At 47.2% G+C, this 23,996-nt stretch overlaps 1 protein-coding gene across 5 annotated transcripts in view; it reads left to right on the top strand.

The window, feature by feature from the left end:
* Positions 1-655: 655 nt before the first annotated feature.
* The window catches only part of PI4KB (phosphatidylinositol 4-kinase beta), a 32,603-nt gene continuing 9,262 nt past the window's right edge, over positions 656-23,996 (top strand). The window contains exons 1-7 of one of the 5 annotated variants that reach the window (XM_066377468.1): positions 656-756; positions 1,333-1,717; positions 8,895-9,831; positions 15,521-15,565; positions 18,183-18,410; positions 19,229-19,456; positions 23,696-23,805. In XM_066377468.1, coding sequence (XP_066233565.1) covers positions 8,923-9,831; positions 15,521-15,565; positions 18,183-18,410; positions 19,229-19,456; positions 23,696-23,805 — 1,520 coding nt within the window. In that variant the 5' untranslated portion in view covers positions 656-756; positions 1,333-1,717; positions 8,895-8,922. Of the gene's footprint in view, positions 757-1,318; positions 1,718-3,651; positions 3,831-8,894; positions 9,832-15,520; positions 15,566-18,182; positions 18,411-19,228; positions 19,457-23,695; positions 23,806-23,996 lie in introns of those variants that run through there. The other 4 variants (XM_066377469.1, XM_066377467.1, XM_066377470.1 and 1 more) reach the window with 4 other exon arrangements.

Here is a 23,996-nt window from a genome sequence, read left to right as displayed (position 1 = left end):
CTTTAGTTGTTCATTGATTGCTTTCGTATATTGCTTGACCCGGGGGGCTCCAACCAAGCCAGTGAGTGACCCCTTGCTCAAGCCAGAGACCTTGGGCTTCAAGCCAGCAACCATGGGGTTATGTTTATAATCCCACCTTCACCTCGCCTTCAAGCTGGTAAACTTGGTCAAGCTGGGCACCTCAGGGTTTCGAACCTGTGATCTCAGCATTCCACTGAGCCACTACCTGATCAGGCAACCTTCTTTTCTTTCATTATCTATCTATCCTATATTATTGTTTCAATAAAAGCAATAAAATACTATGCGTAGTAGTAATCTGTACTCTTAATCCTCACAAAACCCTATATAGTGGTAATATGGCTGGATCCACTTTTCAGACATAGAAACCTCGGTACAAGGAGATTATATCAGTCATCCCAAATCAAAGTCTTTAAGTGGCAGGCAAGGTAGCATCCAAGATCTGGGTTCAAATAACTACCTTCAATGTAAATAAGTAAGGTCCTATGGGAGTTGGGACGTTCTAATGGAGAGGGCTCCCAATCAGTAACAATGCTGGCAAATACACAAAACCAACAACAGAGATCCATTTGCAGGACGTGATTTTGTTTATTCGTTTAGTTAGTTTTATATGGTTTCATTTTGTTTGGAAGGACGGGTTACGCCTTTCTCATTTCACTCACCTCCCCCAAACTAGCCCTATCCAGCCCCTTCCTAGAGGAATCAATGTCCGGAGACCGGAGGCCAAAGGCTGCTCAGGCAAGTGGTGATTTCCAAGCCAAACCCCGCAGCCTCGTATCGCGCCTCTAACGGCGAAAGACTGATGCAGTGGGACCGCATGATGCCAGAAGCGATAAGGGGCGTAATCTGGACAGCGTCCTTTAAAATGAATACGGGTACTAAGAGTGACTATCTTCCCCGCCCATTCTCTCTCTTTCTACTCTCTTCCCTGGGCCCCGGCGTCCATTCCACGGCCTGATTTACTAAGGGAGTTGTGAGGAATAGAGGAGGGGGGTTAAACCACTGAGTTAACTCGCTAACTCAAACGGATTTATTTACATATAATTTGCATGTACTTATGGAAGTACGCAATAGGTGTGTACTTCTCCTTTAACAGGGTACCCATGCCCGCTTGCCGCTCTCCACTCTAAGCCGGGAGCCCTTTTCCCTTATCCAGCAAATTTTACTTCCCTTTCGGCTTCCTTAGCCTCGCAAACTCGATCTCGTAGGCCCGTCTCACAAAGCTTTTCAACCCGTAGACACCTCCTCTCGTCCTCTCCTCCCTCCCCAGCTTCTAAAAATCTGTTTCCCGCCCCCTTTTCTATTTCTAAACAGGCACGTTCCAGGCAGCTCACTCGACTCCTTAGTTTAATATGGAATCGGTAGGGTCCTGAGCGTCGGAAAAGCAGGAAAACATATCCCAAGAAAAACAGCTTGGACTTAGAAGAATCAAGCCCAGCTAGGGATATTTTTTGAGGGGTCTTGGTTGTGCGGAGAGGGTTAGAGGAGATTGTGTGACCCGGTCGAACTTGAGGCAGCGCGAAGGCCCCTTAAGGCGGCGCCGAGGGCAGCCCCGCAGCCGGGGCCTGGTGCAGCCGCCGCCGCTGTCAGGGAAGCGCAGGCGGGCAATGGAACCCGGGAGCAGTCGCTGCTGCTGAGGCGGCGGTGTCGGCAACCCGACCCCGACCGCCCACACCCCTTCCGCGGGGGTCCCCCGGAGGTGAGTAACTCATACTCCGTGAGCCCATCTTGCCTTGTGTATCCCTCTTCCAACCTATCCCATACAGTGCCCCCCCCCCCCCCCGACCCACACACCTGGGTTCGACTACAAAACTGCCCTCCCGGTGGCAGCTGCATCCCAGGTTCCTTTTCGACCCTTTCTAACCAAGCCTGGGGTACTTCCCTGCTTTTTTGGCTTCCTCTTCTGTTTAGCTCCTCCCTCTGCCCCGGGGTCCCCCCCCCCCCCCGCTCCCTCCTTCTTATCCCTGCTGCCTCCGTCTTGAATTATTTTCTCTTAAGTCATAACTCTTTCCACATCAGGACGCCTCTTATAATGTCCACTCTTGTCTTTCCTCCCTGTCTGTGTTCCTGCCTTAAACCTTTCCCATGGCCTCTCTTTCCTCCGATGTCTCTCTGCAACCCCAGCTCTGGGTTCCCATTTCCCCAAGCTACAGATTGTGGCCCCCTTTTCCTCTGCTTCTGATTCCATTACCTCACCACCCCCTGCCCAGCTCCTGGCTTCCAAGAATTGCCTATTACCCTGTCCTTAAAGGATCTCATCGTCATTCCTAAAGTATCATTTGTATTCTCCTTTAACCTTAATCTTTACCCCTGTAACTTTGTTTAGCTTCCCTTGCTCCCTTCTTAATCCTCAAATCTTGGAAGTTTGTTCCTGTAGAAGAGAGAAAATCTGACGGTGCCCCTTCCCATTCAGGATTTCCAACTTTGACACCTTCTCCCTTTAGTTTCAAGGATTCTGCTGATCCATGTGACACTTGGTTCTGTTTTCCCTGTGATCTTTATGTGTTTTCTGTTATACTCTTTATTTCCACATATCACTTATTTTGGGGTCAGCTAAACCTCAAACTAGGGAGAAAATGTGTTGCGGGGGGAGCCTCAGCTGTCTTACTCAGGCTTTTCTGGACATAAGGGTGTTTCTGAAGGATGCGGCAAGTTTTGAAGAAGTCCCTAGCAGATTACCACTTTGTTGACTACTCAGGATTAGGCGCGAGGAGGGATGAACAGTCCTACATGGAAATGGAATGAGGTTGTGAAAAGTTTTGTTTTAGATTATATAATTTTAGGCTTGTCTCAAAAGGATCACAGGGTAGAGTGCCCTCTCACCCCTGCCCAGATCCAAAAGGAATCAGTTTACTGTCTGTGGCTTACTAGAATAGTTTTGGTTGATTCCTTGAGAGTTTAGGGCTGGGATAAAGTTGGCGGTAACTGGGAAAGGGAGCAGGAGACAGTGGAAAGAACTTGTACATTCAGATTCAGGGCTTCTGTGTTCAACATATGACTTTCTCATTTGACCTTTAGAGTGACCTTTTTGGGAAAATAGCCCACTCTATATGCATCAGTGTAGTAGTAGGCTAATAGCAGGATGTGGGTTGGGAGGGAATTAGACTCGGTTTATTTGTTTACAAGACAATCTGGGTATCTCAGACAAAAGGTATTTATTAGTAGTGGTTTAGTTGTTTGGAGAATTCTTCCTTGGTCTAGTCTACGTGGGAGTAAATCAGTTTGAAAGACAAACTTCAGGCCTTGCCTTTTTCCCCCACTGCATTAAGTTGATGTGCTGTTACTCTTGTAATTGATCCTTACTTCCCAATTCCATAGGTGGCAAGAGCTTTGAGGAAGCTAGCTGGAAAAGAGGATTGGGGTGAGCTGGGACTTAGGAAAGTAGTTGTCCCCTTGTATGTCATGTCTCTCTCTTGGTCTGTGATAGCAAAGAGGGCATGTGAGGTTCCATTCATCTTCCAACTCTAGGCCTGTTTGAAATTAATCACACTACCTCATCCTACTTCTCCCTCATCTTTCCTCATTACCCAGAGTGAAGTCTACTCATAATCCCCCTTTTAGGAGCGGCTTTACTCCTTGCAAGCACTCCCAGAGAGAAATCATATTTCCCTAGTTGCCCTCCTTCCTTCTCAGAGCTGGATCCACACTATATGAGACCATGTTTGCTGAACACCATCCAAAGCAGCAAATCGAGATTCTTTGATTTAGGGAAAAACTTGGAGAGGAACCTTTCAGTATTTGGCATGAAATAAGAGAGGACCTAGTCCAAGTGCACTTGGGGCTTGCAGCAGAGAGATTCAGTTCAGAGAGAGGTGAGTGTAGCAGGCATCTCCAAACTACGGCCCATGGACCGCAATGCGGCCCCCTGAGGCCATTTATCCAGCCCCCACTGCACTTCTGGAAGGGGCACCTCTTTCATTGGTGGTCAGTGAGAGGACCACTGTATTTGGCAGCCCTCCAATGGTCTGAGGGACAGTGAACTGGCCCCCTGTGTAAAAAGTTTGGAGACCCCTGGATAGGCTGCTTTCTTTATCATCTGTCTGTTTCAGCAGAGGCTTCAGAGCTGGCTTGGGCTGTCTGGCTGGAATCTGCCTATATTGGCTCCATGGCACTACAGAGAGTTCTCAGCCCAGTTTAATATTGATTTAACTATCCTAAGACCATTGCCCTCCTTACCCTCCTCCTGGTAGCTTAAGAATGTCCTCTCTCCTGATGCCAACGCATCCTGGGGCTTTGGGTAACCATTTACCTGGTTCCTAGTAGGGCTGGAGCCTGCTTGACTGCTTAGCCCTGTGTTTCTACAAGGAAAAAGAAGTACTCAATCTCCATCTCTACCATTGAGGTCCAGGGGAAAAGATGAGCTGAGACCTCCTTAAAGCAAGGTTTGAGTTAGATTTTAAAATGAGAGAAGGAACTTCCTGAAGAGCAGAACAGGTAGCCTGGGATGATATGGAGTCTCTTTTAAAGAGCTGCTTTTTAAAAATCATTATTAAAGGTATATACGTACTTGGTAACAAATCCAGTGGTTCATAAGAGTTTATGATAAAAATTCCTTTCCGTTCATCCTGACTTCTCCTTTAGAGTTATCCTCTTAGTTTAGTGTTTACTTCTAAAGGTTATTGCTGTAGCTTTAGACAAAATGTTTTAGATATAATGTCTCTGTTTATTTATTGTTACAAAAAGGATTTATACTACTTGTTTATATGATTATGTCATTTTTATTTCTACTGAAAACCTTAAATAACGTATCTGAACATCCCTTTCTTTTCCATTAACTTTTAACAGTCTCTTTTAATTACCCACCTTGTAGGATGAAGATATTGGCTCCACTTCCCTTTTTCCAATTCATATGATTCACCTTAAAGGGATCTTTTAAACAGAGGAGGAAAATTGAGCTTACCTATCTGCTTGGAGGCAGAGCACTAAATCAGATCATCTCTTAAAGGAAAATACAGGAACATATAAAAACATACAAATTGGTCTGAACCAATCCATATTTATCTAGTCCATGGAAAAGATTTGAAGAAGGGAATGGTGATGAACTGGATGAGGGGTTTGATTCAGGGCATTTTACCATCCTGTCCAAGCAGAGACTTCAGTTAAGTCCTTTTATGGAAACCAGTGAAGGATTGTTTGCCTAGAATCTTTTGAAGGGAAGAGAAGCTGAAAGCCAGGTTAAGCAATCCCCTCACTCCAGAGCCCTCTGGAAACATTTACTTAAATCAGGGGTCGGGAACTTTTTTAGCTGAAAGAGCCATGAATGCCACATATTTTTAAATGTAATTCCGTGAGAGCCATACAACGACCCGTGTAGGTGATGCATTATCCAATAAAAATTTGGTGTTGTCCGGGAGGACAGCTGTGATTGGCTGCAGCCACCCGCAACTATGAACATGAGCGGTAGGAAATGAATGGATTGTAATACATGAGAATGTTTTATATTTTTAACATTATTTTTTTATTAAAGATTTGTCTACGAGCCAGATGCAGCCATCAAAAGAGCCACATCTGGCTCGCGAACCATAGGTTCCCGACCCCTGACTTAAATGCCCAATCACAGAGAACACATGCCTGTAAATCCTGCAGTTCTCTACACCTGCTGCTCTGCTCTGAACAACCCCCTGATACTCAGATGAGGATTCCTGACATGACATTGCCATAGCTGTGGACCTCAGTCAGTGGTCAACATTTTCACCCCCGTTTCCTAGAAGCCAGCTGCTAGGCTAGGGCAGAGAAGGCCTCTTCAGTTCCCTTCTAGTGTCACTGGAATGCCAGATTAAGCTCCTAGTGTGAAATGTAGAGCCTCAGTTTTCTGTCATTGAGAGTTGTAGGAGTCATTTGATATTAAAATGTTTGGATTTTCAATCTCTTTCTCTGATTTAAAAGGGGAAGGTTGCTGAGTGCAGGACCTTTTTCTTCCTTTTCCTTTCACTTTCTTTAAAATCGTTATTTATCAAAGCTGTATTTTCTTTGCATTTGAAAATGAGTGAATTGATACTGAGGGCCATATCTGGATTTAGGTTTAGAGAATCTCCTCCCCTTCCCCCCCCCTCCCGTGACAGAGAGAGGTTCAGATAGGGACAGACAGGAAGGGAGAGAGAGATGAGAAGCATCAATTCTTAGTTGTGGTGCCTTATTTTTCATTCATTGCTTTCTCATATGTGCCTTGACCGGGGGGCTACAGCAGAGTGAGTGACCCCTTGCTCAAGCCAGCGACCTTGGGCTCAAGCTGGTTTGCTTTGCTCAAACCAGATGAACCTGCACTCAAGCTGGCGACCTCAGGGTTTTGAGCCTGGGTCCTACGCATCCCAGTCCGAAGCTCTATCCACTGCGCCACCGCCTGGTCAGGCTGAACTTCTTGCCTGACAGAGTTGGGAGAATGATAAAGTGAAGTAGCCTTTTTTGGTGATCTCTGAGAAAAGCAAAGTTTCCCATCTGCCTTCCTGCAAAACTTTTAATGTTGATTTCTGGGAGACAGGGAGCTAGACTGCATAATATCAGGCAGACCAAAATAACCATAACTCTTAACATTTCAGAGGTGCAAGAAGAGTCAATGGAAGGGTGGCTGTGGAAAATGGGGCTTTCCAGAGTGACTAGTGAATCTGTATCTGGAACCTCCTCACACCTACACAAAATACATGCAGCCAGGTTCACTTGGGTCAGAGGTGATGTCACTATTAGTTGGAAATTACCTGCTCTCCACCTCACAGTAGCTTTTGCCTTCCTCTTGTCCATACTGTTGACATGTCTCAGACTCGCTCACTCTATCTGCATTTTTGTGAGGAGGCCTCTGAGCCAATGGTTGACTAAAGCCAGACTCTGGAGCTGGGTTGATGTGACATTAACAACGTGCCACTCCCAGTCCTTACGTTGAAATTTTTTCCTGTTCTGCACTGATTCTCCTGATCTGGATTTGGTGAGGCTCTGGAGAATCAGTCCGAGAAGGCAGTGGCTTTTCTTTCTTTTTTAATTGATTTTAAAGAGAGACAGACAGAAACATCGATATGTTTCTATATGTTCCCTGCTTCTGTCTGGCAGCCTTTGAGCATCAGGATGATGATGCTCTAACTAACCAAGCTGTCCGGTAAGAGCAAGACTGTGGCTTTTGTCAGCAGTGTTCTCTCATTGAATTCCCTTCCAGAAGTCCCTCCAGAGGGGGATTTTTAGTGATTCCTGTTCACGCTGTTTTTTAGATGTTCTAGACCAGTGGCAGTCAACCTGGTCCCTACCGCTCACTAGTGGGCGTTCTAGCTTTCATGGTGGGCGGTAGCAGAGCAACCAAAGTATAAATAAAAGGATAGATTTAACTAGAGTAAGTTGTTTTATAAAGATTTAGTCTGCCAAACTTAGTGAAAATCCGACATAAAGTAAGTCTGAACGATGTTTTATTTTTTAAAAATGATCAGATTCCTTCTGTTACATCCATCTAAGACTCACTCTTGACACTTGTCTCAGTCACGAGATACATTTATCCATCCCACCCTAAAGGCCGGTCCATGAAAATATTTTCTGACATTAAACCAGTCCGTGGCCCAAAAAAGGTTGGGGACCACTGCTTTAACTTGCTGTAACTCTGCTTTATAAATTTATAAAGTAAAGTTACTTTCCTACTTTATAAATCACCATTACTGTGGAACCAGTGGGCGGCTAGAAAATTTTACTACTAACAGATACAAAAGTGGGCGGTAGGTATAAAAAGGTTGACTACTCCTGTTCTAGACCCATGAGTTCCAACCTGATTTCTTTTTTCCTTCTCACAGCCCCTCTAGTTCTGGAGTCTGTGCCTGATAGTGGGGAAAGTAGTGTTGGGATAGCAGAGGCCTGTTAATGTTTTGGAAGGTTCTCACACAACAAGGTAGCTGTCATTCTCTTCCCTTATAATAAACAGTATATGCATGTGCACATACACATGTACACACATACGGTTTACTAACCTTTTCAGTAATTCAGATTCAACTAGCCTTTATTGAGTACAACAACTATGAAGTACTAGGAGTACAAGAGACTAGGCTAGATCTTTTTACATGCAAGAAGTTATTCTACATGGCAACAGTGAGAGTAGATATGTTTTCCCCATTTTTGTAGTCAAGAAAACTTAAACTCAAAACATATATAGCTTGTATAAGTTTATACATCTCACAGTGGTAGAATTTTGAACCCCAGCCTGTTTGACTCCCAAGTTCAGGACTCTTTCCACTATACATTAGCTGCCACAGCACTGGAGGAAATGACATCAGACAAATGGCACAACTTCAGCAGGGTTGATGTTCAGCAGGTTGTTTTACGGCTGTTTATTTCCAAGTGAAGCCTGGCCTGGTGTTTGTTCGCCGTTATTTCTTGGGAACTTTTGACTAAAAGGGAAGGTAAAAACATATCTGTAATTATAAAAATAAATCAAGACTTGAATACTAAATAAAGGTGAGATGCTCAGGACCTGTTATATGAGTAATGAAATACAGTTTAAAGAGGAAAAGAAAAAGATTATTGGTAGGCATTTAAAGGGAGACATGGGAAGAACACAAAGATAGGAAAGTATTTGAAGAGGGACAAGGAAATAAGATCAGAACTGCTTCTCAGTCTAGCTGAAGAATTTGTAAACCTGTATAAGCATAACATATAAAGCAACGTTTTGAAAATACAAGTTAGGAACAGAGTAAATGCAGAAGGAATGAAAAGGGAAGTAGTGATCAATCAGAAGTGGAGGTAGTCAGGGAAAACTTCTTGGTGGGAGATGACTTTTTGAAGGAGTCCAGGAAGACAAAAAGAGAGGAGGTGCCTTGTAAGGTTTCGTGGAAGGGGAAACCTGAAGACGACACCACTAACTAGTATTGTATGTGTCTCCCTTTCTGTTCCTTTCTCCCTCCTCCCTCCTGTAGCTTGGAAGCTCGAAGTCTGGCTGTGGCCATGGGAGACACGGTAGTGGAGTCTGCCCCCCTGAAGCCAACTTCTGAGCCCACTCCTGGTCCACTAGGGAATAACGGGGGCTCCTTGCTAAGCGTCATCACAGAGGGGGTCGGGGAACTATCAGTGATTGACCCTGAGGTGGCCCAAAAGGCCTGCCAGGAGGTGCTGGAGAAGGTCAAGCTTTTGCATGGAGGCGTGGCCATCTCTAGCAGAGGCACTCCACTGGAGTTGGTCAATGGGGATGGTGTGGACAGTGAGATCCACTGCCTGGATGACCCCCCTGCCCAGATAACAGAGGAGGAAGATGAGATGGGGGCTACTGTGGCCTCGGGCACAGCCAAGGGAGCAAGAAGGCGGCGGCAGAACAACTCAGCCAAACAATCTTGGTTGCTGAGGCTATTTGAGTCAAAACTATTTGACATCTCCATGGCCATTTCATACCTGTATAACTCCAAGGAGCCTGGAGTGCAAGCCTACATCGGCAACCGGCTCTTTTGCTTTCGCAATGAGGACGTGGACTTTTATCTGCCCCAGCTGCTTAACATGTACATCCACATGGATGAGGATGTGGGTGATGCCATCAAGCCCTACATAGTCCACCGTTGCCGCCAGAGCATTAACTTTTCCCTCCAGTGTGCCCTGTTGCTCGGAGCCTACTCTTCAGACATGCACATTTCCACTCAGCGACACTCCCGTGGGACCAAGTTACGGAAGCTGATCCTCTCAGATGAGCTGAAGCCAGCTCACCGAAAGAGGGAGCTGCCCTCCTTGAGCCCAGCCCCTGACACAGGGCTGTCTCCCTCTAAAAGGACTCACCAGCGCTCTAAGTCAGATGCTACCACCAGTATAAGTCTCAGCAGCAACCTGAAACGGACAGCCAGCAACCCCAAAGTGGAGAATGAGGATGAGGTAAAATCCCTGGGAGGGACAGAGGGGCTAGGTGGCGTGGAGACAGGATGTCTGACATAGAGTCACTCTGTCCTTTTCTCTCTTTTCCTCTGTTTCATTTCACTGATAAAAGCATGGAATGTTAGAATGGAAAAAAACTTTAGAATTCATGTATTCCAGCTGACTCATTTTACAAAGGAAGAACTTGGAGACCCAGAGAGATAAAGTGACTTGTGTCAGGTCATATAGCTAATAGCAAGGCTTACACCTGACTCTGTCCAACTGCACTGCCATTCCATTAACACCTTACTGAGAACTGTGCAGAGACCTTCCTCATCCTGACCTGGGATGTCTACCAGAACCTCTCAGAGCAGCAACCATGGAGAGGAGAAGGGACTAAGTCTATGAATTGTGTGTGTGTGTGTGTGTGTGTGTGTGTGTGTGTGTGTGTGTGTGTGGTGTTAAATAAAACCTCAGCTTCATTCTCCTGACCACTCCTCATAATCCCTCCCCCCCACTCCCTGAAGATCCTGCTTTTTGTTTTCACACAGGTAAAGTTCATTCCCTATCACTGAGACATCTGCAGAATGCCTACCTGCTTTTCCTTGGGGGAGAAGCACTTTCCTTGGGGGAAAATTATTTAGAAGTGCAAAGCAAAGAGGGAAGCAGTCTTGTATAGAGTAAGTCTCAGACAGATCCCGTGTCTAGGAAGAAGAGAGAGCTACAGCGGCAGTGGGGGATATCCATTTAGAATACAGAACAGGGAGCTGAAACACATCGATAGGTTATACCCACCTTCCATTCCACATCTGGACAGATAGCAGGGGAAGTTGCCAGTGGACAACCAAGTATCAGTGACCTGATGTCCCAGCCAAACAATGGTGCCCAGTCCCCCTCTGACTCACCACCAGCTTGGCTCCCATCCTGGCTGCCAGCCTAGACTAGGAAAGCAGGGAGAAAAGAATTGAGGAATTTGCACTTGTTGGAAAATGCATATAGCAATGGTGCCTCTGTGACACATAACCCACCCATGTTTTTTTGTTTGTTTGTTTGTATTTTTCTGAAGCTGGAAATGGGGAGAGACAGACAGACTCCCGCATGCGCCCGACGGGGATCCACCCGGCACGCCCACCAGGGGGTGACGCTCTGCCCACCAGGGGGCGATGCTCTGCCCCTCCGGGGCATCGCTCTGTCGCGACCAGAGACACTCTAGCGCCTGGGGCAGAGGCCAAGGAGCCATCCCCAGTGCCTGGGCCATCTTTGCTCCAATGGAGCCTCGCTGCAGGAGGGGAAGAGAGAGACAGAGAGGAAGGAGAGGGGGAGGGGTGGAGAAGCAGATGGGCGCCTCTCCTGTGTGCCCTGGCCAGGAATCCAACCCGGGACTTCTACACGCCAGGCCGATGCTCTGCCACTGAACCAACCAGCCAGGGCCCACCCATGTTTTTGATACAGCGGGACTTCTTTCAGCTAGATCAGTGTGACTAGAAAAGGGAAAAAAGCAGGAGGGAAGGAGACTACAGAGCCTGTTTTCTCTAGAAATTCAGTATTTAATTATGATAATAGGCTAAAAGAGCGAACATTTATTAAGCACTTATGTGCATCATGTCAAGTACTTTACATTTAATCCTCACAACAGCCCTAACAGGTTTATTTTACCATTGAGCAAACAGACTCAGAGAGGTTAGATGATTTATCCAACTACTGAATGTCAGACTAGGCCTCACATCACAGCTGTTGCTCCTAATCATTCAGCTGCTCTGTCTTGGTTATTTCTCAGCATCTGCTTTCCCAGATTCTCAGCTATCAGTCTGGGGAAGAACAGCCTAGGCCTTAGCCACTGAGGTTTCCATATCCATGTACAGTCAGGGCTCAACTCTTCTCAGAACCAAAAAGGACTATTTTCATTTCTGGTTGTGCTTGGCAGGGAAGCCCAAGGTCATGAAAGGAGGTTGTCACAGAACAAAAAGAATCCATATCTGAAGGGAATAGGGGCATGAAAAGTTTGGGAGCTTTTCCTCTTGGAGCCAACTCTATAACAATGAGTGTGAGCAGTTGGAAGTAAATCCCTGGTGCCTCCTGTTAGGGTTGCCATTCCTCTGTGTGTATTTTGTGTCCTCTTCTTAGCACCAGAAAGGGGGAAGCCCAGGGTTTTACTTACTCTGTGCTGATCCTTGGTCCCTCTTCCTTGCATCTAACTTGTGCCCAAGTGGGATTATGGGTGACACACAAAGATGCAGGTATTATGTGAGTGCCTAAATCCTCTAGGATGGCCTCTCCAGCTGCCATTCTTCCCACGCTGGCTTCTTTATTGTGGGACACTAGATCCAGGAAAGAAAGGAGATATACTACATCCCCGGACACTCCTAGGTTATCTAATGCTGGCAGAATGAGACACCTGAATCCACTGTAGCTCCTCAGGGAATGTGAGTGTGAAAGGGAGAATAAACAGGAATATCACTAGGATTCTAAGCATTGGAGTCTTCAGCACAGTCTCTCCACATCCCTTTGGCCTTTTGAAGATACATATATCAAGGTCCCTCAGATATCAATACTTCTACTCTGCTTCCCCTGTCATGCTACATTTATTCACAAATAGTTATTGAACTTATACAATGTGTAAAGCCCTGTGCTAGAGGGAGTGGAAGACAGAAGATAAAATGCTGTCCTCTCTAGGAACTTATAAGGTAATATGGAGACCCCATTATCTAGAGCACTTTTTAATTTGTGACTTTTGATTTTGTATCCTGATATTTTACTGAATTTATTAGTTCTAACAGTTTTTTGGTGGCGTCTGTGACTCTTGAAATGTAGTTTCTTGAAATGTTGTTTACCCACATGAAGCACATAATTATCTAAGGTCTGAGGAGGGACTCTAGAAGGAGAGGCTAGGAGACCTGACTCTTCAGTTCCCCATCCCTGCATTCCCTGTGGGTTCTAAGTTTAATTGTAAGCTCCTGCCACCAGTAGAGGTGCTTTGGACAGTGAGGCCCAAAGAAGAAACTACAGCCCTCTTCTTGCCTGCAGTCTCTCTGCAGAGCTCTTCTCTGCCCAGATCTCACAGAGGCCCCTGTTATCTTTCAATGATGGATCCTTTACAGTCTCCCCTAAAATCAGAGAGTTCTAGCACTGCTTTCTCCCCTCTCATCCCCAAGCCCACCCCTTCAAAGCAGATTTTATCAGTTTGTCAGGGAACTGCACTCATGCACTGTCCCTTCCCATTTGTAACCAAATGATAAGTCATTTGGCTCAGGGTGGTGGAATGTTTAGTTCCTACCCCACACCGTGCTCCATATAATGAATTTTTTTTTTTTTTTAATTTCTGAAGCTGGAAACGGGGAGGGACAGACAGACTCCCGCATGTGCCCGACTGGGATCCACCCGGCACGCCCACCAGGGGGCGATGCTCTGCCCCTCCGGGGCGTCGCTCTGCCGCGACCAGAGCCACTCTAGCACCTGGGGCAGAGGCCAAGGAGCCATCCCCAGCGCCCGGGCCATCCCTGCTCCAGTGGAGCCTTGGCTGTGGGAGGGGAAGAGAGAGACAGAGAGGAAGGGGGGGGGGGTGGAGAAGCAATGGGCGCCCCTCCTATATGCTCTGGCTGGGAATCGAACCCGGGTCCCCCACACGCCAGGCCGACGCTCCACCGCTGAGCCAACCGGCCAGGGCCTATAATGACATTTTAGTGCGGTATTTTTTATATAATCTTCCTACAACAATAGGGTGATTAACTCTTTCATGGATTGGCACAAAATTTATGGCAAACCAGCCCAGTTTGCAGCCTAGCAGTTGAAAAACACTGCTCTAATTAGCATTGTCTTTTCAGGGTTGCAGCCTTTGCACAGTAATCTGCTGCATGTCACACTGGAAGCCCCATTGGGCCATCCAGCCTGATACAGTGTGATATCAGCTTCTTGGCCTAGCTTTTCTCTTTGGAGCTGACTCAGTATGAGTGACTCAAGTCTACAGAGTAGGAGAAAGGAGCCTGTCATGGTATAACTCCCTTCCCCCAAGAGTGTTAATGAGTCAGACAGGACCTGTCTGTGGGAGAACCAGCTGGAGCATTGCTCAGGGAGTCGGTATCCTGCCTGCTATTCCTTCCCCCACTGGCTCAGGGGTAGAAATTGAACCACTAAGTCATAATAGATTCTGGTATCCTCACTGCCTCAGTTCTCCCTCCCTCCTCCACCCAAAACAGAATTGTTGCCTTGAGAGTGTTTGGCTTAGCTTCTTCAAAGTGCCTCTCTCCCCAGGTTCTTCAAGGAAGGGCCTAACTATAGGACCTCCAGTCAGAACAGAATTTATACCATAGAATTGAATTACCGTGTTTCCCATGTATAAGACACTTCCATGTATAAGATGCACCTTAATTTGGGGGCTCGAAATTTTTTAAAATATGTATTACATATTGAATTCAAGTTTTATTCATAATAAAATTCATACAACTCCTCATCACTGTCAGAACTCCCATCCATTACCTTGTCCTCATCTGTGTCTGATGACGAATCACCGTCTTCAATGAGCGCAAAAACAAGCGCGAAAAAGTGGGAAATGCAAATAAAAAAATCTACAACCACTGTATAAGACGCACCCTGGTTTTAGACCCCAAATTTTTCAGGAAAGGTTGCATCTTATGCATGGGGAAATGTGGTAGTAGATGCTTGAAATGCTAATTGCAGAGTAGAAGCTCAGTGACCACTGCCCTCCTGCCCTGGGAGCTCCCAGTACTTTTATCTTTTAAGTCTAGGCCCCTCCCCTACTGCAGGTTCACACACTGGCATTGCCCCTGCTCCCTGTTCTGGGAGAGCTTGTTGCACAGATTCCAGATGGGCCTGTGTAGGAGCCGCAGCTGAGCCGCTGAATGAATTTGACTGCTGACTGGCCCTTCTGTTTTGCTCTCAGACCTCAGTACGACACAAGAACGGGTGTGGTTTAGATAAACCCCCTGGCTGGGACTGCGACAGCTGCTGCTCTGCTACTCAGCTTTCTCAGATGAAGTTAGTTAGGACCTAGCTCCCAACTTATGGCAAAAAATTGTAATTGGTTCTTATGAGAAATAGCCCGATAGGAAGCTTGTTGGAGGTTTGATAGATAGGAAAGGTACTCATCCTTTACTCCAACAGATTCTAGCCCAGAAGTTTTATGCTCATGGTCTGTGGTGTCTCTAGTCACATAATTCTAGGTTGGGATGAGGCTTCCCAGAGTGATAATAAGGCTGGTTAGAGAGGAGATATACCTGGCACTGAAAGTTGAGCTTCTGCTTCTTCCTGACGTTTCCAAGAAGCTGGAGGAACACAGGGTTTCCATTATGGGGGACGTGCATCTTGTTAATTCAGTCTCTCCGGTGGTCTCCACAGATAAAGTTTGGCTAAGAGCAGTTACCTCCCTAAGGTTTCCAGGTTTAGGGTTTTGTCCTAGAAGGAAGATTCTTGCAGGCAAGAATAGAAGGGAAGAAAGTGAAAACAGAGGCTGCTGTCTCTTCAACCCTTCTGACCTTAAATTAAGGTCTGAGCTAGCCTTCTAGCATCTCCTACAGTGTCAAGAATCTGGGCAAGTGGTGTTTCTGGGTTGACTTTTTTCATTAAAGCAGAAAGGTAGAGCTAGCTACACAAGAGAAGCAGGTATGATCCAAGTTGGACCTAAATTCTTTGCCTTTGTCTCTCTCCCCTCCGTCCCTGCCCCTCCTTCTTTCCTTGCCCTCTGGCCCTTTCCCAGGAACTCTCCTCCAGCACCGAGAGTATTGATAATTCATTCATTTCCGTAAGTGGGGCCAGGCTGGGACTGGGTGGCAGGCTCCCCCCATGGCCGCATTTCCTCTCCGTCCCCAGGTCTTCTGAGTCTCCAGGCCAAGGTTGGAGTTAAAAGGTGCCTTTTCTTCCTGGGAGATCAGGCCCTCCCCTCCCAGGCCTGGAGGAGTCCCCTGTCTGTCACCAGTGCCCTGAACCCAGGCTCAGTTGATCTTTTTCCCACGGACAGCTGGTATGCAGTGTGATTCAGCCCCCAGCTCCTGGGTTTCTTGAGCAAACAGCTGGGAGAGGTAGAATTTACCCCTGGATTGAGGCCAAGAAACATCCAGGATCCTGTTCCTTCTGCCCAGGACCCTTTCCTCATGGCTTCTGCCATCAGACCATCAAATATTTATTTAGTTTTTTCTAAATGCTAGGTGCTGTGCTGGGTGAGCTGATTCCCAAAGCAAACAAGATTTGGCTTGAAGGAAAGTTTTACTTCCCTATAGCCCATTTTCTTTTTAACTTCAACCACATTTCTTCCAGGTCTGAGTTCTTCCCTTTCCCAGCTCCCTGCCCAGGATGTTCCTTGATCATCATTGTCCTTTCTTGTTGCCTCTGGACTAACCCTTGACCCTCTGGTCCCACAGGGTCTTGGACCTTGTTGCTGGGCAGAGACGTGAGAGGAAATGCTGGACCCTCTGGGAGTTTGGTTGATTTTTTCCCCACATTTTATTTTTGATTTGTGTACCCAATCTGTTTTCTCTGTTCTGTGCTGATCCCCTTTCAGTCATGATTCCTATCTCCTCCCATGTGGCAGAGCCTGTCTCTGGAGGCCTGGGGTCACATTTCCAATGTGCTCATGTAACTGAGGGGCCCCCAACCCAAATGCTGATTTGAAGATGGGAAGGAATTCTGCCTTTTCTCATCTGAGATAACTATGAATTGGTTGGGGAGGAGGAGCCTTGGGACAGTAACTGTTTGCCACCTGAGTGGATGGATTAGGGGATCAGGATGAATGAAGAAATAAGTCTTCCTTTCTTTCTCTTTCTCTGTTGTTAGGCCCCTGGGATATTTCCAGAGACCACAGAAGTCTTGTTCTATTGTCTTCCTGTATCTCTTTTCGACCCTGCCTCCCAAAGCGTTTGTGACTGATTCAGACATGCTGTTTCATTATTGGGGGGGGGGGGGGGGCTGAGTCAGCCCCCTGTAGTGTAGAGGCTGTGAGATGAGCTGTCCTTTGAACCTGGCTCTGCACACATGCAGAGATGGGCCTGGTGTTGCCAAGCTTTCAAAAGAAGCTCTTTTTTGAAGTTTGAGGGAGTGAGGGTAGAAATTCTCAATCAGGAAACTAAACAAGCCACACACAGAGAGAGAGAAAAGCCTGGTGAGTGACGTATTGTTTTTATGAACGGAGGAGATACTGTTCTTATGTAGCTGTGGGGAGATGGGCTGCGGAGCTGCGTGGCTATCTTGATAAAATGTGCCTTATGGTAGAAGGACTTAGGGAAAAGAGCCCCTCTTCATGACTAGCTGAGTCCATCCTTTTCCCCACCCCCACCTCACTGCCCACACTGACTTGACCCTTTCGGGGAATGACTGAACTGTCCAGCATGAGGAGCCAAGTTCACCAAAGGGACCAAATATGGGACCCCAGTCTTGAGAGGTAGGGGAAGAGGACCCAAGGAGGGAATCACAGAAAGAGACAGGCCTTCAGAGCTGTCATTAAGGAGTGAAAGGAGCTATTGCTATCCCCACCCACCTGCCTATACCAGCCTTCCTCCATCTGCTTTTTCTTTCCCCATTGATCATTCCTTTATTAATCCCAAATCTGTTCAATCTCTTTTTATCCCCTGCATGTGCATTGACCTCTTATAAGAGATCGTGGGGTAGACAATGGGGTGCCATGTAAAGCACCAGCAGTTATTTGAATTGAGTGGGTTCTCCTTTGAAATGGGAAATACTGTCTTGGAGCTCCCCTCTCTAGCCTTGTGGGCCCTGGCAGAGCTCTAGCCCAAAGATCCAGGTGGGGATAGGGGCACCCCTCTTTTTGAGGTAGGTGAAGCTCTTTAGGTGTAAGCAGCTCTTCTCTCTGGGGCCCTGTAACCTCACTGGACATTGTCCTCCCACCCACCTTGAAGCCTTGAGACAGTTCCTAAGGAACTCAAGTCCAGGAGAAGAGGGGTACATCCCAGTAACCTGTATTCATACACTCCTTCACCCTCAACAAACAGCCTGTGAAGAAAGAATGTGCTGGCTCTTCTACTTGTTCCCAATTCAAGTTGCCAGGAGTGGAGTGGGAACTAGGGCTGAAAGATAGCTCCTTCCCTAGAGTTCTCCAGGCACTAGGATCCCTGGCCTGCATGGCCAGGAGTAACTAAGTGGTTGGGCCACTCTTTGCTATGGTTTCTTCACCATTTCTTTCTTTTTTTTTAATTTATTCATTTTAGAGAGGTGAGGGAGAGACAGAGAGAGAGAGATGGGAGGGGGAAGAGCTGGAAGCATCAACTCCCATATGTGCCTTGACCAGGCAAGCCCAGGGTTTCGAACTGGCGACCTCAGCATTTGCAGGTCGACGCTTTATCCACTGAGCCACCACAGGTCAGGCATGGTTTCTTCACCATTTCTTACTTCACCCCAACCCCCTGTAGCCTGTCAGACTGGCTCCTGAGCGAGAATTCATCAAGTCCCTGATGGCGATCGGCAAGCGGTTGGCCACGCTCCCTACAAAAGAGCAGAAAACACAGCGGCTGATCTCAGAGCTCTCCCTGCTCAACCATAAGCTCCCTGCCCGAGTCTGGCTGCCCACTGCTGGCTTTGACCACCATGTGGTCCGCGTGCCCCACACCCAGGCTGTTGTCCTCAACTCCAAGGACAAGGTAGGTAGATTGTACTCCCTGGTTGTCCGGGGTTTGTATCTGTGCCATGCCCCGGGATGCCCCACCAGCATCCTGGACTCCTTCGTGGTTCATGTGCACATGTCCACCTTGACTTTACCTTGGTGCTGTTGTTGGGCTTTGTTTTTCTGGACCAAAGAGGTCTGATCTTTCCTGCTCACCTTTTACTATATCTGTGGAGTCGCTCTACACCCCTCCTTAGAGTCCTTTTGATAGCTCTTCTGCAACCCTCTATAACTCATAGGCTTTCCAGGTACAGCAGCATGAGAATGGAGGATCTTTCATTTCTACCACCTTTTGTGAACAGAGTGAACACGGAGAAGAGAATTATGCCTGATTCACATCGGAGAGAATTGGCTAAATTTGTCTGCTTCTTGGAATGACTCAATAATGGTTCAGATTTTTCTTTTAGAAATATTGAAGATTACAACCCTGCTTGGATTAGTGCCCAGTTATCAGTCTTTTTCTCTTTAGGACAAGCCCTCAGAGGTTTCCATGCTTCTCTTATGGGTTATAATTGATAGTTTGGAGTGGTTTTGGCTGAGTGCATTATCTATACATTCTGAAGCTCAGTGAACCATTTTGTAAACTTGGGTGCTCTCTCTCACCCAGATTCTTGAAATAGATGTTCATAGGACAAGTTCCAGCCCTAATTATGGCTATAAGTTTATAGTGTCAGGAGACTGATGTTTGAGGGTTGAAGCCAGGAGTGGGCAGCAGGAAGAACTGTGTTAACAGAGTTCAGATTTGGGGGACAGTGATGTAGGTGAATTGCAAATACTGTTCTCACTTTCCCCCAGGCTCCCTACCTGATCTATGTGGAAGTCCTTGAATGTGAAAACTTTGACACCACCAGTGTCCCCGCCCGGATCCCTGAGAACCGAATCCGGAGCACACGGTCCGTAGAGAACCTGCCCGAATGCGGTATCACTCATGAGCAGCGGGCAGGCAGCTTCAGCACTGTGCCCAACTATGACAACGATGATGAGGCTTGGTCAGTGGATGACATCGGTGAGCTGCAGGTGGAGGTGAGGGAGCTCAAGGAGGTAATACTGGGGCACAACACCTATTCTGTAGGAGCTTCCAGTATGTTTGAGACAACACCTTGAGGCAGGCTGAGGCAAGTGCCCAAATGAAAGGGGTAGGTGGTATTGGGTATGAAAGGGGAAGGCTCTGAACAGTTCTAGCCTGGAGTAGTTTCAGGTAGAGCTCATCTTCCTGCAGGAGGAATTTAGGTTAAATGTGAGGAGCCTGACTGGTGGTGGTGCAGTGGATAGAGCATTGAACTGGGACACCAAGATCTCAGGTTTGACATCTCGAGGTCACCAGCCTGAGCGCAGGCTCATCCAGCTTGAGTGCGGGCTTGAGCATGAGATCATTGACATGACCCCATGGTTGCTGGCTTGAAGCCCAAGGTCGCTGGCTCATACAAGGGGTCACTGCCTCAGCTGCAGCCCTCTAGTCAAGGCACGTATGAGAAGCAATCAAGGAACAACAAAAGTGCCACAACTATAAGTTGATGCTTATTTCTCTCCCTTTCTATCTGTCTCTGTCTCTATTTCTTTTTTTTTTTTTTTTTTTTTTTTTTTTTTTGCATTTTTCTGAAGCTGGAAACGGGGAGAGACAGTCAGACAGACTCCCGCATGCGCCCAACCGGGATCCACCGGCACGCCCACCAGGGGGCGATGCTCTGCCCCTCCGGGGAGTCGCTCTGTCGCGACCAGAGCCACTCCAGCACCTGGGGCAGAGGCCAAGGAGCCATCCCCAGCGCCCAGACCATCCTTGCTCCAATGGAGCATCACTATGGGAGGGGAAGAGAGAGACAGAGAAAAAGGAGAGGGGGAGGGGTGGAGAAGCAGTTGGGCGCTTCTCCTGTGTGCCCTGGCCAGGAATCAAACTTGGGACCCCTGCATGCCAGGCCGACGTTTTACCACTGAGTCAACCGGCCAGGGCTTCCGTCTCTATTTCTTTCTCTAAATATGTACCATATTTCCTCATGTATAAGATGCACCTTAATTTTGGGGCCTGAAATTTGGAAAAAAAGTGTTATATAAAGTTACTGAACTCAAGTTTTATTCATCATAAATTCATACAACTCTTTATCCGCATGAAAAAGTAGGAAGTGGGCCCTGGCCGGTTGGCTCAGTGGTAAAGCGTCAGCCTGGCATGCAGGAGTCCCGGGTTCGATTCCCAGCCAGGGCACATAGGAGAGGCGCCCATCTGCTTCTCCACCCCTTCCCCTCTCCTTCCTCTCTGTCTCTCTATTCCCCTCTCGCAGCCGAGGCTCCATTGGAGCAAAAGATGGCCCGGGCGCTGGGGATGGCTCCTTGGCCTCTGCCCCAGGTGCTAGAATGGCTCTGGTCGCGACAGAGCGACGCCCTGGATGGGCAGAGCATCACCCCCTGGTGGGCGTGCCGGGTGGATCCCAGTCAGGCGCATGCAGGAGTCTGTCTGACTGCCTCCCGTTTCCAGCTTCAGAAAAATACCAAAAAAAAAAAAAAAAAAGTAGGAAGTGCAAGTAAAAAAAATCTACAACCACTGTATAAGACACACCCAGTTTTTAGACCCCAAATTTTTCGGAAAATGATACATGTTATACATGGGAAAAGACGGTGTGTGTGTGTGTGTATATATATATATATATATATATATATATATATATGGAGGAACTTCTAAGTGGAAGGGAGTGAGAGAAGTTTAATCAAAATATGGATCACCTGTTATATAAAGTTGTCTTAGGAAAGTAGAGAATGCTAAGTTATACATTCATTTATTTATTGAAGAACTGTTTGTGGAGTCCCTTCTTTGTACCACCCTGAGTGTTGTATGCTAGTGAACAAGACATGGCCCCTGCCTGCAAGAAGTTTCTGACTTAAGAGGAGAGGGCAGAAGACGAGTCAGCAGGTAGTATAGTGTGGTGTGATCCAGGTTATGCTGGAGAGGATGGGGAATTATGGGAGCACCTGATGTAGAGGTAGCACTTACTCCAGACTTGGAGTTGGACACACTCCAGGAGAGTCCCTAGAGGAAATAGTATCTCAGCTGAAGCCTGAAGATGGGCCCAGATTAGCTGGACAGAGTATTCTGGGTAGAGAGGATAGCATGTACAAAGCCTGGGAGAAAAGAGAGCTTGTCTTGTTTTAGGACCCAGAAGAAATTTTGTATGATGTGTGGGTGTGAAGTGGTGACAGATGAGGCTGCAGAGGCTGGTATGGGCCAGATTGGAGGCAAGATTGTGTAAGCTGTGGCCTGACCAGGCGGTGGCGCAGTGAATAGAGCGTTGGACTGGGATGCAGAGGACCCAGGTTCGAGACCCCGAGGTCACCAGCTTGAGCGTGGGTTCATCTGGTTTGAGCAAAAGCTCACCAGCTTGGACCCAAGGTCGCTGGCTCTCACAGGGGGTTACTTGGTCTGCTGAAGGCCCGTAGTCAAGGCACATACGGGAAGGCAATCAATGAACAACTAAGGTGTCACAACGAAAAACTGATGATTGACGCTTCTCATCTCTCTCCATTCCTGTCTGTCTGTCCCTGTCTATCCCTCTCTCTGACTCTCTCTCTGTCCCTGTAAAAACAAACAAACAAAAAAACAATTGTGTAAACTGTGGAAAGAAACTTGGACTTTGTTCTGGGGTTGTAGGGAGCCAGGGCAGGATTTTATGTAGGGCTGAGACACACAGACTTCACTTTTTGGAAAGATACACTCTCTGCCCTTGAACTTACAGTTCAGTTGGGGAGATTGGACACAAACATTTAAGAAAAAAAAATACATAGGATCCTGGCCAGGTAGCTTAGTTGGTTAGAGTATCAACCCAATATGCCAAGGGTTGTAGGTTTGATCCCTGGTCAGGGCACATACAAGGCTCAGGGCTCAGCCAATGAATGCATAAATAAGTGGAACAGCAAATCAGTGTTTCTCTCTTTCTCTCTCATCAAGTAAAAAATAAGTGACAAATAGAGTTGAGGAGAAATGTTCTGCTACAGAGGAAGGAGAAAAGAAGGGACTTAATAGAGGGAGAAGGGAGATTAGATTGAATGGCTTAGATTGAAGAAATGGTCATGGAACCTAGTCTGGAGAGAGAGTAGTCTGTACCCTAAGGGAGAATGCATTCCTAGGGAACTCTCAGTATAAGACTGAAAGTTGCCCTGGCCAGTTTGCTTAGTGGTAGAGCACCAGCCCAATGTGTGGATGTCCCAGGTTTGATTTCTGGTCAAGCACACAGGAGAAGCAGCTATCTGCTTCTTCACCTCCTGCAGTCACGGCTCAATTTTTGAGCACATCAGGCACTGAGGATGGCTCTGGGGAGCCTCTACCTGAGGCACTAAAAATAGCTCAGTTTTGAGCATAACCCCAGATGGCCCAGAGAGGGATTGTCGGGTGGACCCTGGTCGGGGTTCATGTGGGAGTCTTTCTATCTCCCCTCCTCTCACTTGGAAAAGGAAAAAAAAAAAAGGAAAAAGAAAGTTCTGCCCTGGTTGAGTAACTCAGTTCGTTGCAGGTGTCCCCGAACTACAGCCCGCGGGCCACATGCGACCCCCCCCCCGCCGCACTTCCGGAAGGGGCACCTCTTTCATTGGTGGTCAGTGAGAGGAGCACTGTATGTGGCAGCCCTCCAACAGTCTGAGGGACAGTGAACTGGCCCCTGTGTAAAAAGTTTGGGGACCCCTGGTTAAGAGCATCATCTCGAAGCGCAGCGATTGCTGATTTGATCCCTGGTCAGGACACATACTGGATCAGACTGATGTTCCTGTCTCTGTCTGTCTGTCTGTTTCTCTCCCCCTCCCTCCATCACCTCACCCTCACCTCTCTCACTAAAAGCAATGTATAGTTTTGTTTGTTTGTTTTTTTAATTAAAAAAAAAGAAAGTTCTACTTTCTGTAATTGTCATGGCAGTGGTTTTCAAACTTGAGTATGCTGGGAGTCTTCTAGAGAACTTGTTAAAAATTCAGACTTCAGATCCATTCCCAGTAATTCTAATCCAGATTGATGGTGCCATATGGGAATCTAGTTTTAGCATTCCTGGTATTTCTGATGAAGATAGTTCACACTTTGAGAAACATCGCTGTAGGACCTATGTGAGTGCCTAAGCAATTTGGGACCCAGGTGATCAGGATGATGTGCAAACAGGGAAGCTCTTTTGGAGCAGAGTTAGGAAGAAAGGGATGATCATGACATGCAGGTGGCAAACACAGAGTGGTCTGCAAAGGAGACGAAAGAAGCGAAACCTGTGCTTAGTGCTTCTGACCTGCCGTCCCCGCTCTCCCCAGCTCCCTGAAGTGCACACCAACAGCTGTGACAACATCTCCCAGTTCTCCGTGGACAGCATCACCAGCCAGGAGAGCAAGGAACCTGTGTTCATTGCAGCAGGGGACATCCGGTATGGCCAGACCACACTGCCCCTCATTTTTCATCCCTCTTTAAGGCCCTGCCTCTCTTCCTTTTCCTCTCTATCAGCCTGTGTCTTTCCCTTTTCTCTCTCCTTAACTCTATTCTTGTCCTGAGGCCACCAAACTTGAGGCAGTGAAGGTGCAGGTGGAGAAATTACTGGTCTACTATTGGAGGAAATTA

This window comes from Saccopteryx leptura, chromosome 3, assembly GCF_036850995.1.
Source record: "Saccopteryx leptura isolate mSacLep1 chromosome 3, mSacLep1_pri_phased_curated, whole genome shotgun sequence".
NCBI classification, from domain to species: domain Eukaryota; kingdom Metazoa; phylum Chordata; class Mammalia; order Chiroptera; family Emballonuridae; genus Saccopteryx; species Saccopteryx leptura.
Note: the sequence above shows the minus strand (reverse complement) of the source record. Positions and strands in the feature narration are given on the sequence as shown.